At 32.6% G+C, this 16,112-nt stretch overlaps 1 protein-coding gene across 2 annotated transcripts in view; it reads right to left on the bottom strand.

Annotated features, from left to right (window-relative positions):
* The window catches only part of LOC107493135 (histone H1), a 4,968-nt gene extending 2,079 nt beyond the window's left edge, over nt 1–2,889 (bottom strand). Inside the window, exons 1-4 of one of the 2 annotated variants that reach the window (XR_001592904.3) lie at nt 2,757–2,889; nt 1,905–2,659; nt 1,621–1,669; nt 1,426–1,525 (exon numbers count right to left, since the gene is read on the bottom strand). Coding sequence is in view for 1 of the 2 variants with exons in the window: in XM_021144174.2 (XP_020999833.2) it covers nt 1,949–2,659 (711 nt within the window). In the remaining variant the exon portion in view is untranslated. The other variant, XM_021144174.2, reaches the window with a different exon arrangement.
* Nucleotides 2,890–16,112: the final 13,223 nt, after the last annotated feature.

Below are 16,112 nucleotides of genomic sequence, written 5' to 3'. Positions count from 1 at the left end.
GTCCGTCCCTGTTTACCAATATATCAGAAGCTTATCGTGCAAGACTACTACAAGTATCACAAACTCCAGAAACAACAAATTCAACAATTGAGATCCTGCACAATCAAGGACAAAACATTACCTAATACCTAAGCACCCGTCAAGACTACAACCACCAGGAAACATGTTTCTGCTATACATGGATAACTTGAATGGAGGGTTAAGAACTAAAGAATAGGACAAAAACTATAACTATTGATAAAACTATTATCAAGACTACAACTATATATTCTTATAATTGTTCAAAGCCGCTTCTACCATAAGAGATTGCGCCAATTACAAATAGCATGAAACAGAGAGCAATGCAGAAAATGAGCACCTGAGCAGGAATATAAACTACACACTATGCAAATATTCGGTGTCAAAGGCATTAGAAGCCTACATTTCTCGGGCATTTCATTAGTGTTAATCCAACTTAAAACTACATTCTAAGTCCAAACAAAACTTTGACTTTAGATTTCCATATAAATTTAAACAATGTTTAGGAAGGCAAGTAAAGAATCGAAAATAAGAGTTACATGAGAAAATAGGAAAAGAGTCAAGAATCATATTGTGTTGGATAGGTGGATAAGGATTAAGCAAAGGAAAGAAGGACTCTAATTCAACAACCTCTGTCAGATAAGTTTCAAGTAAAATCAAAGTTCCAAAAGGCTACAATGGGAAAGAAAAAAATTCAAACCAAAGAATTGTGTAGGGAGGATAGACAAGAATACTGTGTAACAGATAAAGGGACATTACCAATCCAAATATCTGACGGAAATTTATTTCATTATAGTTTCTCATAACCGCATCTAACGATTGACATGAGGTTATACCCACAACAAACAGCATGGAACAAGATATTAAGCCCTTTAGCATAAAAGTAGCAATCCTCAAATAAAACAATTTCCCCTCTGATGTCAGTTGAGGGTTTCAAAATTCAAACCCACGACATTTCTCTTATGCCAATTGTGATATCAAGCACTTCATCAATGTTGTTAAAAGTTTCAACATTATTTCCTTACCTTTCGTCAAAATCACGTCCTCCAGAAGAAATTGCACCAATTTCAGGAACTAGGGACCAACATCTAAAGCCTATTAAAATCCTAAAAACAAATATAAAGGCTGGACTATGAATCAATCAACGTTGGTCTAGTAAATGGAATCAGCAATATAGATCGGAAGTTAAAATATCAGTTCATCCTACCGTAATCATATTTGGTTATCAGAATAAGCAAAAACTCCATACGCGATCTAAGATGTTTCAGATTAATACATTGCAAAAATAGATTAAACACAAACAAAAAAGGAATCTATCAATCAATGGAATTATTTCTTCAACGCAAATGACATGAGAAACAATCATTCATAGGAATTCCTTGAATAAGAACGAATAACGATACTTACAATTATCAGCGAGAGCTTTAGATGTAATCACGACCATTGATCCCAGTTATCGCATCCAAAAACACGTGGTACAAGGATTTCTCATCTTCGGGAATTCAACCTTACATATGAATGAGAAAGCCCCTTTGAACATAAGAACATAAACACATAATTGAAGACAAGAAAGAAAAGATGGAGAAAGGAACAGAAATAAACCATTTAGAGATCCGACAAAGCCAATGACCACAACCGCAATTCCGTTCCACTATAAAATAAAAAACACCACAATGTAAAAGCCCTCCAACTCTAAGCTTAATCAATAATGATAAACTCATAACTCATCAGACTCAACATACAATCTAGGTAATGTCTCAAATTCGAATCCCAAAAAAGAAATTTCAGATATCTAGAATAAAAAAGTTTGATAAAATCAGATTTCATAATTTTTTTCCAGCGATAACTTTAAATCGAACTACACCGCATGGGACAAAGAACTTTACATGACTAAACCTACAACACTAGGCTCCGGTGCCGTCTACCCTCTTCACTTTCTCCCCCTTCTCGCCGTCGTCGCCTTCTTCGCAGGAGATTTCACGGTCTTCGCCTTTGCACCCTTTGAAGGGGCTTTCTTCGCGGGAGCTGCCTTCTTCGCCGCAGGTTTAGCGGCAGGGGCTTTCTTCCCCGGTGAAGTTCTCGTCGACGTTCTAGAAGCCTTGGAGGGCCTCTCTTTGGGCTTGGGCTTGGGCTTAGCAGCCGGTTTAGGCTTCGCAGCTGCCTTCGGCTTTGCAGCTGGCGCCGTCTTAGCCTTGGCCTTAGACTTGGCCGGAGCTGCCTTGGTCTTAGCAGCAACCGCCTTGGGTTTAGCAGCTGGCTTGGCCTTGGGCTTGGGCTTTGCAGCGGGCTTGGCCTTGGCAGGTGCTTTGGCTGCTGCTGACTTAGTAGTTTTGGTGTCCTTGGCCTTAGAAGCAGGCTTAGCTTTGGGCTTGGGCTTTGGTTTGGGCTTAGCAGCTGCAGCCTTCTTCTTGGCGGGGGCAGCAGCAGCTGGTTTGGGAGCTGCAGACCTGACCGGAGGAAGCTTGAAGGAGCCTTTGACCTTAACGAGCTTTCCAGAAGAAACGAGCTTCTTCAAATGATACAACAAGAGCTTCCTGAAGTTGGAAGGTAGCTGCTTCTGCTTCTCTTCTACGAACTTCTGAATCGCGTATTGACTGGAACCGTTTTTCTCCTTCAACGTCACAATCGCGTCCTTAACCATCTGCAAGGAACAGAATAATTCAGATTGGGTAAAATTCAGATCGAAGCTAAGTAATAAGAAAGCCAGAATTATGGAACCAGGAGCTGGAATTGCTAACCTCTTCGTAGGGAGGGTGAGAGGGGTTTCGGGATCTAGGAGCCGCGGGTTTTTTGGGCTTGGGCTCCTTAGCGGCCTTCTTGGGCTTGGGAGTTGGGTTCTCGGGCTCTGCCTCCGGAGGTGGCTCGGCGGTTGCTTCGAGGTGGATCTGCGAAGGACGTAGCTTACTGAGGAAATTTTTTGGGTGTGAGAGAAGAAGACGGAAATTACGTGGTTTAAATAATAAAGTATGTGTAGGATTATATCCAAATACTCGATTCTCATTGGTCCACACACCCTCCGCATGGATCGCTCCTCTCTTCAAGTTTGAATTTCGGCCCTCCGATTCATCTCTATCAACGGCTCCCGTTCCCTTTTCGGGAGGCATAGATGGGAACGTTTTGGGACATTTTACCTTGCTTTTCCCTTGTGCTCGGTGTGCTTTTAAGCTCGATTCTTTTCTCCATAGCTCCTTAATCTCTTGCTTAAACTCAATTCGGTTTTTACTACTTTGTAGCCCATTATGTAAGCTTTCTAATGAGTCTTTCACCGACTAAATTGGTTTAGTATTTTGGGAGAAATTTCAGTTTGAAGCCACAATGGTTCTGACTAGGGTTTTTTGTGACGTTGTCAAGGTTTTTGCACAATTCAGAAGAATGCTTTGACATTTGATGAGATTGGTTAATACCATTTGGTAATAGGTTAATTAATGATTCCATTGCATCAAGAATTTCTAAAATCCATTCAGATTTGACTAGGGAACCATTGATTAGAATGTCACCAAGGTTGAACAAGACCTAACAAAATGCATGGCTTGACATGTATAGTGTGTATTACATAGCAATATCACATACTATGTTGAATTTTCATTTTGCACAAATCTAATCTTATAACAATCCAATTGTAACAGCATACTCCTATTTCTAAGGCTAATTAGTCATAATAATGTGTTTTCATGTGATATAGATCATTACAAGTTTAAGTAATAACTTGTTAGGTACATTTTGTAGATTGAATTGTTAAGTTGCATTAGTCTATGGCACAATCCCACTCACTCAATCAAATTCATATTTAAAGTTTTCCATATTACTTTTGCGTTAGATTTATACATATCACATCTTATTGTGCTTGACTATGTTAATTTATTGACTAATTGTATGTGAATGTAAGCAAAACTAATTATCCTTGAATAAGAGTTCTGGAATATCTGAAATGGAACTTGTGTTTATAATTTCATTTGTATATGAATATGTTTTCCAGCAATAAAAGTACACATCTTACTGTTTTCTAGAGGCATGAAAGGCCGTATTTGTTACATATGACAATACTACAAGCACATTCACAAGGAAAGCATGTATACAATAAGTATACTAGCTAAACTTGCAAGACATATATACTAGTACCATATTTGTTATATTCTTAATCATGCATCAACACGGATGCTCTAAATTTTAAATTAGTCATGTTCAAGGCATATTTATTACTCTTAAGATATTAGATTTTGGTCTTCTAACTTACACATTGTATCCATCTTAAATTTTCAAATAAAAAAAAAATGCATATACATGCTAATAGTGATACAAGACCACCAAAACTATATCTCCAACCTTCATGAGATTAAAGATCATTGCTTTGGATTTGAATTGTTTAATTGAACTACTTCGCTAAAATTTGAGTCTTATTACTCTTAGATGTAGAAGCTATACATGTTATAAGGGTATACCTATTAAGCTATAGCCACTAAGGATCAATTGATCAAAGCAATACAACAAGTCTCACATTATGAGTAAGTATAATGTATGAAGTTCAACTTCCATATTGCACTAATGCACAAGTGTCTGAAAAATGAAATAGCATAGTCAATAACAAAAGTTTGGTGGTAGAAAATAGAAATCATTTGATCTTCACTTAACATAACATAACATTGCAGCAAAGAAGTCTAATATAAGTTAACTTCTATCTTAATTGTCCATGATGATTCAGTCTAGGTTACAACATCATTCTAATTCTAGTTCTATTTCTTAAACCCAAACATAAAAATTGGTTACCAGTCTATGCAGCTTCCATCTTTTAAATTATCTAATTAACTACAGATATGTATCCAAAGCATCAATATTACATATGTAAAAAGAAATGGTTAATCTTATAACACTTTAAACATTTCAACAAAGGAATGAACTCTTTTGCTTTATGTTCAACATGAAGTTATAATAACCTAAGCTTTTTAAAATCATGAATTATCTCTAAGTGATGACTAATGAGCATGAGTGATAATTAATTAGTAGTAGCATGATACATGCTGCAAAAACCAACGCACTTAACTATCCAATAGATGAGTCATGAATTTGGATCAAAGGATTCACATTTTAATTTGTTTGCATAACAAGTTTTGAGTTGGTATATGCAACTTTGTTCATGGAATGAGAATGAAAATTCAAGTTCTTAATAAAATTAAAGTAACTTTTATATGAAGAACAGTATAACTTGTATATGCTTTTAGTAAACATTATCCAACAACTCATGTATAGCATATTGGAGAAGGAATATAATGTTAAGAATAGAGTCTTACGTTTAAAAATTAAAAAAACATCATCATAACATCATGAATCATGATCCTTGTATACCATATGTTGTTTCATTTAACTTGTGGTTAATATTAAAATCATATATATAAATTTTGAACCCAAAGTTTATTAGCTATCTGAGCTTTATACAATTGCCCTTCTAACTCTGGATTAGCATCACTTGCATGTGCTACAAGCCTACAACCTACAAAAGAGTTAAAGCACTCTTATTGCCACATTCTTTAATTTTCTCCGACAAGGCAGTGTAGTAGAAAATTAAAGCAACATTTGACACCGTAAATGGATACTCCATAATGCTAGTGATAGCTAGCTTATACGTGTATAAATTTTGTTTATACTATTTGTTCATATCCTGACACAAAACAAAAGTCAGATCGAATAAAAATGAAAAGTTTATTTAAAAGGGTGGCTTTTACTGCATCCGATACATCGAAAAGGGGCGACCAATGTTTATCTAAGAAGGTAAATTGTCTCTCAGAATCTCTCCAACTATTTCTATCTTATCTGAAAGATCAATTTTAACAAATTTCCACGATAAAAAAAACTATTATCCATCAATAAAAATAGAACTACTCCAATAATCAACTCTACTATAAATATACTGACATCCCTCAAGTATACACATTCTAATCTACTAATTAAAAACCTACCTAAAGTCCTTCGAAGAATCTCTTGCAGTACCATCTCTACCTTCTCACGAAAAATTCGAACAGATGACACCTCAGCACCAAAAAAATCAGACATTCAAACCCAAATCAACATTTCAGTAACCCTCGAAACACTGCTAATAATTATATTACAATCAAATAAAACCAAAACTTTGAGATTATAGTTGAGATTTTCTACTTAAACATTAGCATCGTAAAATGAGTAAATGACATTATTAGTCTTCCTTAGAGGCGAGAATAGGTCGGCTCGCCTGAAGTTCATTGCTTCACCAATCACCATGATACCATATTATGTTAAGGTAATAAGGTTTTTGGTTTGTGTTTTAAATTTTTGCTTTCAAAATTTTGTAAAAATAAATAAAAATAAAAATAAGAAATAAAAACGAAAACTACAAGTCCTAACAGTTTAAGCGAGATTTTTTCCCATTAGAAATCGGACCAAAGAGCCTATGATTACGGTGTAAATCTACATTATCTCAAATTGTCACTTCCCTTTATGAGCATATAGAGAAATTCTTTAGAACCCTTCAAGTCTTTTAAGTTTTAACAATTGATTGGAAAAATAAAAATTGCCCCTTAAACTTTGTCTCGTGCATTTTATTTTAACCCCTTAAAAATTAAAATGTTGAAATGTACAATATGATTTTCTAAGAGTTATTAAATGGTGGGAAAAAAAAGTCATTTGTTTTTTTCCTTTCAAAATTACCGTCACACAATTACTCTTATAAATGGGTCATTTTGGTAAAACAATTAGTGGAAGGTTTTCTTAGTTTAAAAGTTTCAATATGGAAGCACCTTAGGTATATATATGGCCCGAAAAATGGACTAGCTTGTGTGATTCACATCACCTCTATATGGCAGCAGGCAATAGGCAATTCGTTGTTGAACACTTGAACTAAACAAAATTCTTCATTTTGGTTTTGAAGTTAAAAATTATGGTTAGTGGTTAAAGTAATAATAATTGATGTCATATAAAAATTTTAATTTGGTTAATCATGATTGTTAAATATATATAGCTTGATAAGTTTAGAATAAATAGAATGATAAGGTGATGATTTAGCTAACTAAGTTAGTTAAGTTATAATTTTTAATTTGGTCAAAATTCAATAAGCTAGTTTTGAAAAGACAAAAAAAGGATAAATAAGAATACAATATATATTGAAATTGAAATTAAAAAAATAATTAAAATTGAATGCAAAAAAAATTACTTAATTTTTTATTCAAATTTTTATGTAACAAGAAAAAATTTATCAACTTAACTTGTTTACACCATAGTTTAAAAATTGAATTAAAGGAATTCACTCAATCTTCTTCCTAGTTATTCAATACAACAAAAAGTAGAAGCTCACTTAATCTCATTTGTTCACACTATGATTTTATCACGAAATCCAAAAAAAAAAAGATTACACTTCTAAGTTCTAATAACTAAATACGACGACTATAATAATTTACAAGGTATTTATAATCTTTTATTATGTTAAAATAAAATAAAAGAAAGATCCTAATCCATAAACATAAAGTCCACTTTAATAACTAAGTAAACAAAATTAAAATACATCTATTAAATTAAATTGAACATTCTAAAAATTCTAAAAATATAAAGTAATAACTTTTAAATAATACTTAAATTTTTTATATCATGAATATTTGAAGCACATATTACTAGTTTAATTGCAATCTTTGACTTAGTCATATTATTTATATTATTACCTAAATTATTTGGTTTAATTCTGTTCTAAGAGATATTATATGAAACCAAGGTGAATTTATCCCTGAGTAGATGTAAGGTTCGAAACTTCTTACTTAGATAATGGTGGGAGATATTTGCAAGGGATTCTGATCAAGGACGGTTCTAAGTATAATGTTGTGGGAGCAAGTTCCTCAATACAATTTGAAATTTTTTTTAGTAATACATAATAATAATATTTATTGTCCCCATTAAATTATTAAATTTGACCATACAATAATTTTTTACCCAATTTTCGATATTTAAGGCTGCATTTATTTCTGAGAACATGACAGGACAAGATACTGAGAACAGGACAAGACACTAATGAATGGAGACACACAATTTTATGTTCTTGTATTCTATTTAGTGATAAACTAGAACAAATTATGAAAATCCAATTTATTCTCAATTTTTCATTCAAAAAATTTGAGATGAAAAATATAATAATAAAAAATATAATTATGAAAAATCAACAAGAATAATAAAAGAAAAAATGAAAAATAAGGTGTGTCCCTTGTTAGTGTTTCTGTGTCTTTCATGTCAGGATGAACACAAAATACACTAATTCAATGTCTCTGGACACATTGTCTCTGTCCACATCTCTTCTGTCAAACACGATTTTGTGTCTCTGTGTCCTGTCTCAATATCCTGTCTTTGTAAACAAACACAACCTAACAGTCAATTTAAGAACTTCATATTAGATGTTTATTAGAATGATCAATTCTCAAATTTAAACGAGATTGATGTTCTTTCTTAGAAATTAACTTGAAAGAGTATTATTTATCTTTTTAAAATTAGTTTTAATTTTTTTTCGTAGCAATTGTATTAATTAAAAGAACTCTTTTAATTATGAATATCTATAAGAGTTTGCTTTTAATTATATTGGGAGGTGAATTTCTAAATAAATGTTTAGTGATATATAAAAAGAGAAAATTTTTTATTATACTATCAAAAAAAAGATTTCTTAATTTTTTTAAAATATAAAACTTAAATAAATAAAATTTTAAATGATGTGTTATTATTTAAATTATTATTTTAATATTTTAATTTATAAATTAGATATTTTAAAGATTAATCGTATTTTATAATAACAAAATATATTATGGAGATCTACCAAGCTAGCAACCCTAATTTTCAAGTGTGGTAGAAGAAGATAATGAGATGGGGTGGTGGTGTTAATATTGAGAAGACAAAAATTAAGGTGTGATAGTAATAGTAATAGTTACAGTAGCGGTGATAATAGAGATAAAATTGGAAAAAAAAAAATTGACTATTTACAATGGTAGAAAGTTAAGAATAAAAATGAAATTAAAATATATTTTAAACTTTTAAAAATAAAATTACATCAAATTAAACATACCAAGAATTTTAAATTCAAGAAAATAAAAAAGTATCTTTTACTTTTTTGAGGAGAATTTTGAGTGAAAAATTATTAGTGATTTTGTATCATCATAAATAAATATAGATAAATAAGTAACGTATTATTTTTATTCACGAATGTTTAGAATATCAAAAAATTACTAATAAAATAATAAAACTAATATTATGTCTATAAGACTGCATTTATTTATAGAAATGGGATACTAAGTCTTGAATTAGTATATTTTGTATCCATCCTGATAAAAATGACACAAAAATAACACAACTTATTTTTTATTTTTTTTGTTTTTCTTGTTATTATATTTTTTTTAAAATTTTTTAAATGAAAAAATAAAAATAACTTAATTTTTCATAATTTGTTCTATTTTATTACTAAACAAAATAAAAAATATTTTTATATTTATATTCTTTATGTTTTATTCTCAAATGTCTTATTTTATCCTATTCTAAAAAATAATGAGAGCCTAAAAGATAGATGAACAACTCTGATGGAGAAAAAAACCTATGATTAACTTTCTTAAAAAAATTTAAACAAATAATTTCAACAAAATCTTTAAATCTTTTATTTTACTATATTCAACTTTATGAATTTTTCTGTCTCTAGAATACATTAAATGTTTTTATGCGGCCCATTGACAAAGGTATACAACCATAAAATTTTGTTGATTCTGTTAAAATTTAATATTAAATTTTTCAAAATATCCCTTTCATCATGTTCAAGCTCTTAAACCATCATCATTTCCTTTCTTTTCTAAATCCTAAATCTCCATATTCCTCTACTATCACCAACATCATGATTAACGGTAGAGCAAGAGATTCACATATTCATTGAATTCTCGTACCAAAATCGTTTCATTGAATTTGGTAGCATCCTCTATTTGCAATGTTTTTTTTTTTATTTGAAATTTTATGAGAGTACAATCAATTTACTCTATATTAACATATTCATTCCACCAGAACTAGTCACGGATTAAACCCGCTTCAAACAATGATTTTCACAAGAATTTGTGTTTTAGTATTTTGTTTCTTTGATTTCCAATTTTAATAAACAAAAAATAAAAGAATAGGATGCAGAGAGAATTGAGTCCCTATTGTTGAACTAAGTTGATGTCGAAAATTCTATATTTCTTGGTCCCTTTGTTGCATTGCTGCAAAGACGAGAAGTCCACCTACCGTCGTCTCTATTATCGTCATCTACCTCCTTTTCATTCTCTCCATATTCATTTATCCCCACTCTTTTTGCATTTTTTTTCTCTCTTGTGTTGTATGTTACTGTTCTCTCTGTTCACACATTTTCCATTCATTCTTTTATTCGTTATTGTTCTTTTTTTTTTCTTGATGGTGTAGGATTTTCGAGGTTTGGCAAAGCCAATAATAGTTATTGCAAAGTTATTCTTATTATGATTTCAGAGTAGGCAAATAAGAATAGACACATCAAAGATAAATAGAGGGAAAGGAGATCTTAGAGGTGAAAAGACATATTTGATAAAGAGAAGAGTGATGACAACAAGAATTACAAGTGGTAATAGATCTAATTTGAATCATATAAAGAAAGAGGAGGTGGTGGTTGAAGTCTAAGGGCAAAAAATGAGGATAATGGTAGCGGTGGTGGAGGATTGTTGATTAATTTTTTTTTGTAGTGTTAATGATACTGAGAGGGAAGATGATCAAAATATAATTTCAAAATTTTAAAAAGTATTTGACAAAATCAGCAAAAATTTAACTTTTTTGATAATTTTGTCTAATAAAATTTATTTTTATGAATATAAGGTTAGTTTTATTTTTTTATTATTGAGTTTGTTGAATTTAAAAAATTAATAATATTGATAATGACAAATATTTAGTGTTATTGAGTTGAAAGTCCAATTGTATTTGTGATGTGTGTGTGAATGGTTGTAGACTCAAGTCACTCTTTAATATGCAACCCAAATAAAGAGAATAATCAGCACAATATAAAGAAAAGCAAGCAATTTGACCAAAACAAGGAAGAAAGGAAAAATCAAGTTTGACCCACATACAAATTATATTCTCAGGCCCAAATGTACCAATATGCTTTAAGAAATAAGTGGCTGAATATAATTTGTACTATCTTTATAAGCCTAATTGATAATCCAAGTTCACTCACTTATATTGATGGCGGAAAAACTACCAAAAGTACCATGAAGTTTACGAACGCTGACAAAAGTACCCATAAACTAAGAAAATTAATGATGTACCCACGGAAGATGGGGTTTGTATGACAAAAGTATCTAAACCCTAATTTTTTTGTTAATTTTTTAATAAAATTCCCAAACTACCCTCACTCTCAACCTCAACTCACTTTTTCAACCTTCCATAACCCAACTTGTACCTTTAAAACCTTTGTCATGGAGTCTAAAACTACTCCTATAATAGACCAGGCCAAAATCAATGGTGGTGGTGGTGGTAGAGGACTTCGACCGATTCCTAGCAGATAAATTTAGTATGGTGAGTTCTTTTCCATTTTTTTTCGCCAATCCCTTCACACAAAGAAAGCCCTCAAATTAAGAAAAAAAGGAAAAAACAAATGAAACGATTAAAAACTGTTCCTTTATGATTCTTTCTCTGATTCTTCATCAGTATTGATTGATTCTTTTGTTAATCTCGGCACTGCAATCCTCTGTTGCGTTATTATTCAAAATTTCCACCATAAAAGGTTCATTTCATCTGTTGTAGGAGTAGTTTTGGATTCCATAGCAAGTTTTAAAAGGTGCATGTTGAGTTATGGAAGATTAAAAAAGTGAGTTGAGGTTGAGAGTGGGGATAGTTTGGGAATTTTATTAAAAAAATAAATAAAAAATTAGGATTTGGATACTTTTGTCATACAGAACTCATCTTCCATGGGTACATCATTAATTTCCTTAGTTTATGGGTATTTTTGTCAGCGTTCGTAAACTTCATCGGTACTTTTGGTAGTTTTTCCTATTGGTGGCTAACTAAGTAATAGAACTCAAATTTCATCTGAATTAAAACAAAACCACCGAATCTATCATGTCTCTTCTCTTCTCTTTTACCCACGTGAAAAACCAAAGAGAAAGGAAAACAAACTCTAAGATGGAATGCTATGTTGTTTCGAGTAATATCCAGAGAAGAAAGAAGAACTTACTTTCTCATTCTATCACCATACATCTAAGAAGAAAAAGTTGCCCTACTTCTCATTAGGCACCAAATCAGAAGAAAGAAAAGAAAATGTCTAATCAAAACACAATCAAAAGAAAAAGGTAATTTGTTTCCATTTACATGGAAAAAAATCGTTTGATGATATCTTTTTCCCTCTTTACTACCATTTCGGGAAATGTAGAAAAAATGGAGACAACTTTTCTCTGCTGTAAATTAATGGGTAAAATTATTTCTTGAAACAAAAGCAAAAGATTAAGGATTTGGATTTATCAAGTCCATTGAGGATCTGTTCTCAAAGAAGCTGCGTTATTTGTCTTTGATTTTAAATCCCTGATTTTTGGAGCTGATGGAAGAAAGAAGAAGAAAGATCTCAACTAGCCCTAGATTCAAGAAGTTGACTTTGGTGAAAAGAACCCTAGCGTGGCTCAGAAAAAGGTGCAAAAAGGAAATTGATTCTCATTTGAGAATAATGAGAGAGAACCCGAGCGAGAGTAAAGTGTGTAACCTCGAGCTTGAAATCTTGGAAGCATTGCAGCTACATTAAAGGGAGCACTCCACCAAGATGAAGAACAATGTTTTGAGTTCAGAAGTTGGATTCAACATATAGAATCAAGGATGTCATTCATCATATCCTTCATGGTTTACTGTTTGTATTTCTGTTTCAATGTCATATCTTTCTTTGTATTCATAACGTGGTAAAAGGCAAAAGAGAGAGATATTGATAAAAGCCATTGTGAGAAAAGGCTGAGAGAAAAGCCAAGAGTGATTTTATATTTTTTTTGTTGTATTTATACCTTGTGTTATGTACCTGAGAGGTATCCTTGCTAAGTTGGGTAAGCACTTAGTGTGTCAAGTTTAGAAAGTTATATAACCAAATCAAGTTTATGTTGAAGCTTGATGTGTCTCATATAGGATTATGTTGAGTTCTAGGAAATTGGTGTATGTAATACTTGAAAGATAGTGAAAATTCCAACAACATTGTGGTGGAGACTGGATAGGGCTGTACATAGATCGGATAATATTCGCATACCCACAGTAATTATCCGCATCCAATCCGAATTTTGCGGATATTATCCGATCCGCAGAGTCATTGGATCGGATCAGATCCGATCCGCACTGTGGTAGGATCAGATCGCGGATTTGAAAATGATACCCGCATATCCGATCCGCAGATCTGAAAGATCCGCACATAATATAAATAGCTAATGTTATTCTGACCTAACCCTAAATCCCTAATGTTACCTTACGGCGCTCATCACCTCTCTCAGACTCTGACTCTCTAGACTCTGGACTCTCTTCTCAGTCTCAGACTCTCACTCATACTCTCAGACTCTCCTCACCTCTCTCAGACTCTCACTCATACTCTCAGACTCTCCTCACCTCTCTCAGGCTCTCCCTCTCCTCTTTGATCGGCTCTACCTCGTTGTAGTACACATTGACGCGCTCTTGCTGCAGATCGGTGTTTCCAACGTACCTACCAGTTGGATCTATGTCGTGCTCCTCGCACACGACCTCCCAAAACTTGGAACCGATCTCGTTCCCGCATTGCTCTCCTTGAATGTGAAGGATCTCTCTCATTCTTCTTCTTCCCTCCAAAGATCTGGTTCCCGCTATATATAGTGCACATGCAAAGCTATAAATCCCTCAAACCCTAATATGTTTTCGCTGCTAAAATCTAAATCATATTCTTCATTCTCTGACTCTCTGCACATTTTCGCTAAAATTTTTATCTGTTCAGGTGTTTTCTTATTTGTGATATTTCTGTGTGTTGAATTTTTGCTACTTTATTATGTTTTCAGATTGTTGAAATTTTCAAAAGAAAAATGAAATTCGTACCTAAAGTTTGACGCATACATTGTTCTTTGACCAGTTACATGAAGCTATGTTTGAATGATGAAAATCTTGTAATTAGAACCCTAATTTATAGTTCATAGATTGCCCAATGATGCACAACATAGATTGTTGAGTGGCTACTCGTATTTCTTCATAATCTGATCTGTAAACTGATATAGTGATATATGGTTTATATGGTTTAATTGTTTGAAAATTAAGATGGTTTATTTAATTGTAGTCATATGGCACTGAGGGTCTATTGTCTGTAAACTGATATAGTGATATGGTTTATTTATTTGTAGGATTGTGTTGGAAAATTAGAATGGCTGATAAACAAGCGCTTACTAACAATGCAAGTGGGTCTAAAGTTGGGAGCATTCCTACTCCACCAAGTGTCACTGGATCTACACTAGAAGAATCAACAAGGGGAGGAGAAACAAATACCAATCCAGCTTCAAGTGATGCTCCTTCTTTGGCGACAGCAACACAATCTGGCCAGTCAGGTAAAAAAAGTCTAATAGACCCCTTTCTATTGTTTGGGATCACTTCAAAAAAAATGATGAGAAAAATAAGGCTCAATGTAAACATTGTTTGAAATGGTTACAATGTCATAGTCGTAGGGATGGGACCTCTAACCGAAAAAAATATATTGGAACTTGTGCGAAGAACCCGGAAATTATGTTGATAAAAAACAGAAAACTCTTGTGTTCACAAATTCTAATTTAGAGGAACCATCAACATTAAAGGCAGTAGACTTTAATCAAGATTGGTGTAGGCTTGCACTTTGTAAGATGGTGATAATTGATGAGCTTCCATTTAGATTTGTGAAAAATACTGGTTTTAGGGATTTTGTGGTGAAATGCAACCTCAATTTAAGATTCCGAGTCGTATGACAGTTGCTAGGGATGGTATGCAGTTGTATGTAGAGGAAAAAACTAAACTTAAGTCCCTTTTGGAACTGAATCATCAGATGGTGTCTTTAACTACTGATACTTGGACGTTTGTTCAAAACATGAACTATATGTGTGTAACAGCTCATTATATTGATGATGGGTGGGCATTGAATAAGAAGATGATCGATCATGTCTTTAATTTGATTGCTGATCATACTGGTGTTACCATAGGAAAAGCTTTAGAGAAATGTTTAAAAGATTGGGGTATTCGAAAACTTTGTACTGTAACTGTAGATAATGCTAGTGCAAACTTTGTTGCTGTGAATACTTTGGTTAAAATCATGCGAGAATGGAATGGTTGTACTATGTTGGGTGGGGAATTCGTTCATTTGAGATGTGCTGCCCATATTTTAAATTTGATTTTTTGTGATGGTTTGAAAGATCTATAGTCATCTATTGCTAAGATTAGAACTTCTTGTAAGTTTGTGAAGTCATCTTCGTCTAGGTTAGCAACCTTTAGGAGGTATGCACATGAGGCAAAGATTACGAGTCGACAAATGATTATTCTTGATGTGCCGACGAGGTGGAATTCTACTTATATGATGTTGGAAGTGGTCGAAAAATTTGAAAAGGCATTTGCTCGTCTTGCTAGGAAAGATGCTCATTTTGAAAGATACCTTGAAGATGATGGGGGCCTCCTTGTGATGAAGATTAGAGTAGAGCTCGTATCTTTATACGTTTTTTACAAATTTTCTATCATGCAATGCTTTCATTCTCTAGTTCTTTAAATGTCACTTCAAACACTTTTTTCCATGTATTGTGTAAGATTTTATGCACTTTGAATAAATGGATTATGAGTGATGATTTAGTGTTAAATGGAATGGCATCAATGATGAAGGCTAAATTTAATAAGTATTGGGATGCTTCTGATCATTCTTATACTTTTACTCCTTTGACTTCAGTGAATAAGCCATCTCTGAACTATCTATTACTTGTTGCTATTTTTCTTGATCCGCGGTATAAATTGGAATATATTCAGTTTACTTTGTCTGAGATGTATGATCAAGGTGAGAAATCTTCAAGGATCTTTAGAAAATTGAAGGATATCATTGCTAAATTGTTTGAGCAATATAGCATATGGAATCCGCGACC

The sequence above is a fragment of the Arachis duranensis genome, chromosome 6 (genome assembly GCF_000817695.3).
Source record: "Arachis duranensis cultivar V14167 chromosome 6, aradu.V14167.gnm2.J7QH, whole genome shotgun sequence".
Classification (NCBI taxonomy): domain Eukaryota; kingdom Viridiplantae; phylum Streptophyta; class Magnoliopsida; order Fabales; family Fabaceae; genus Arachis; species Arachis duranensis.
This window is presented reverse-complemented; position numbering and strand designations above follow the sequence as displayed.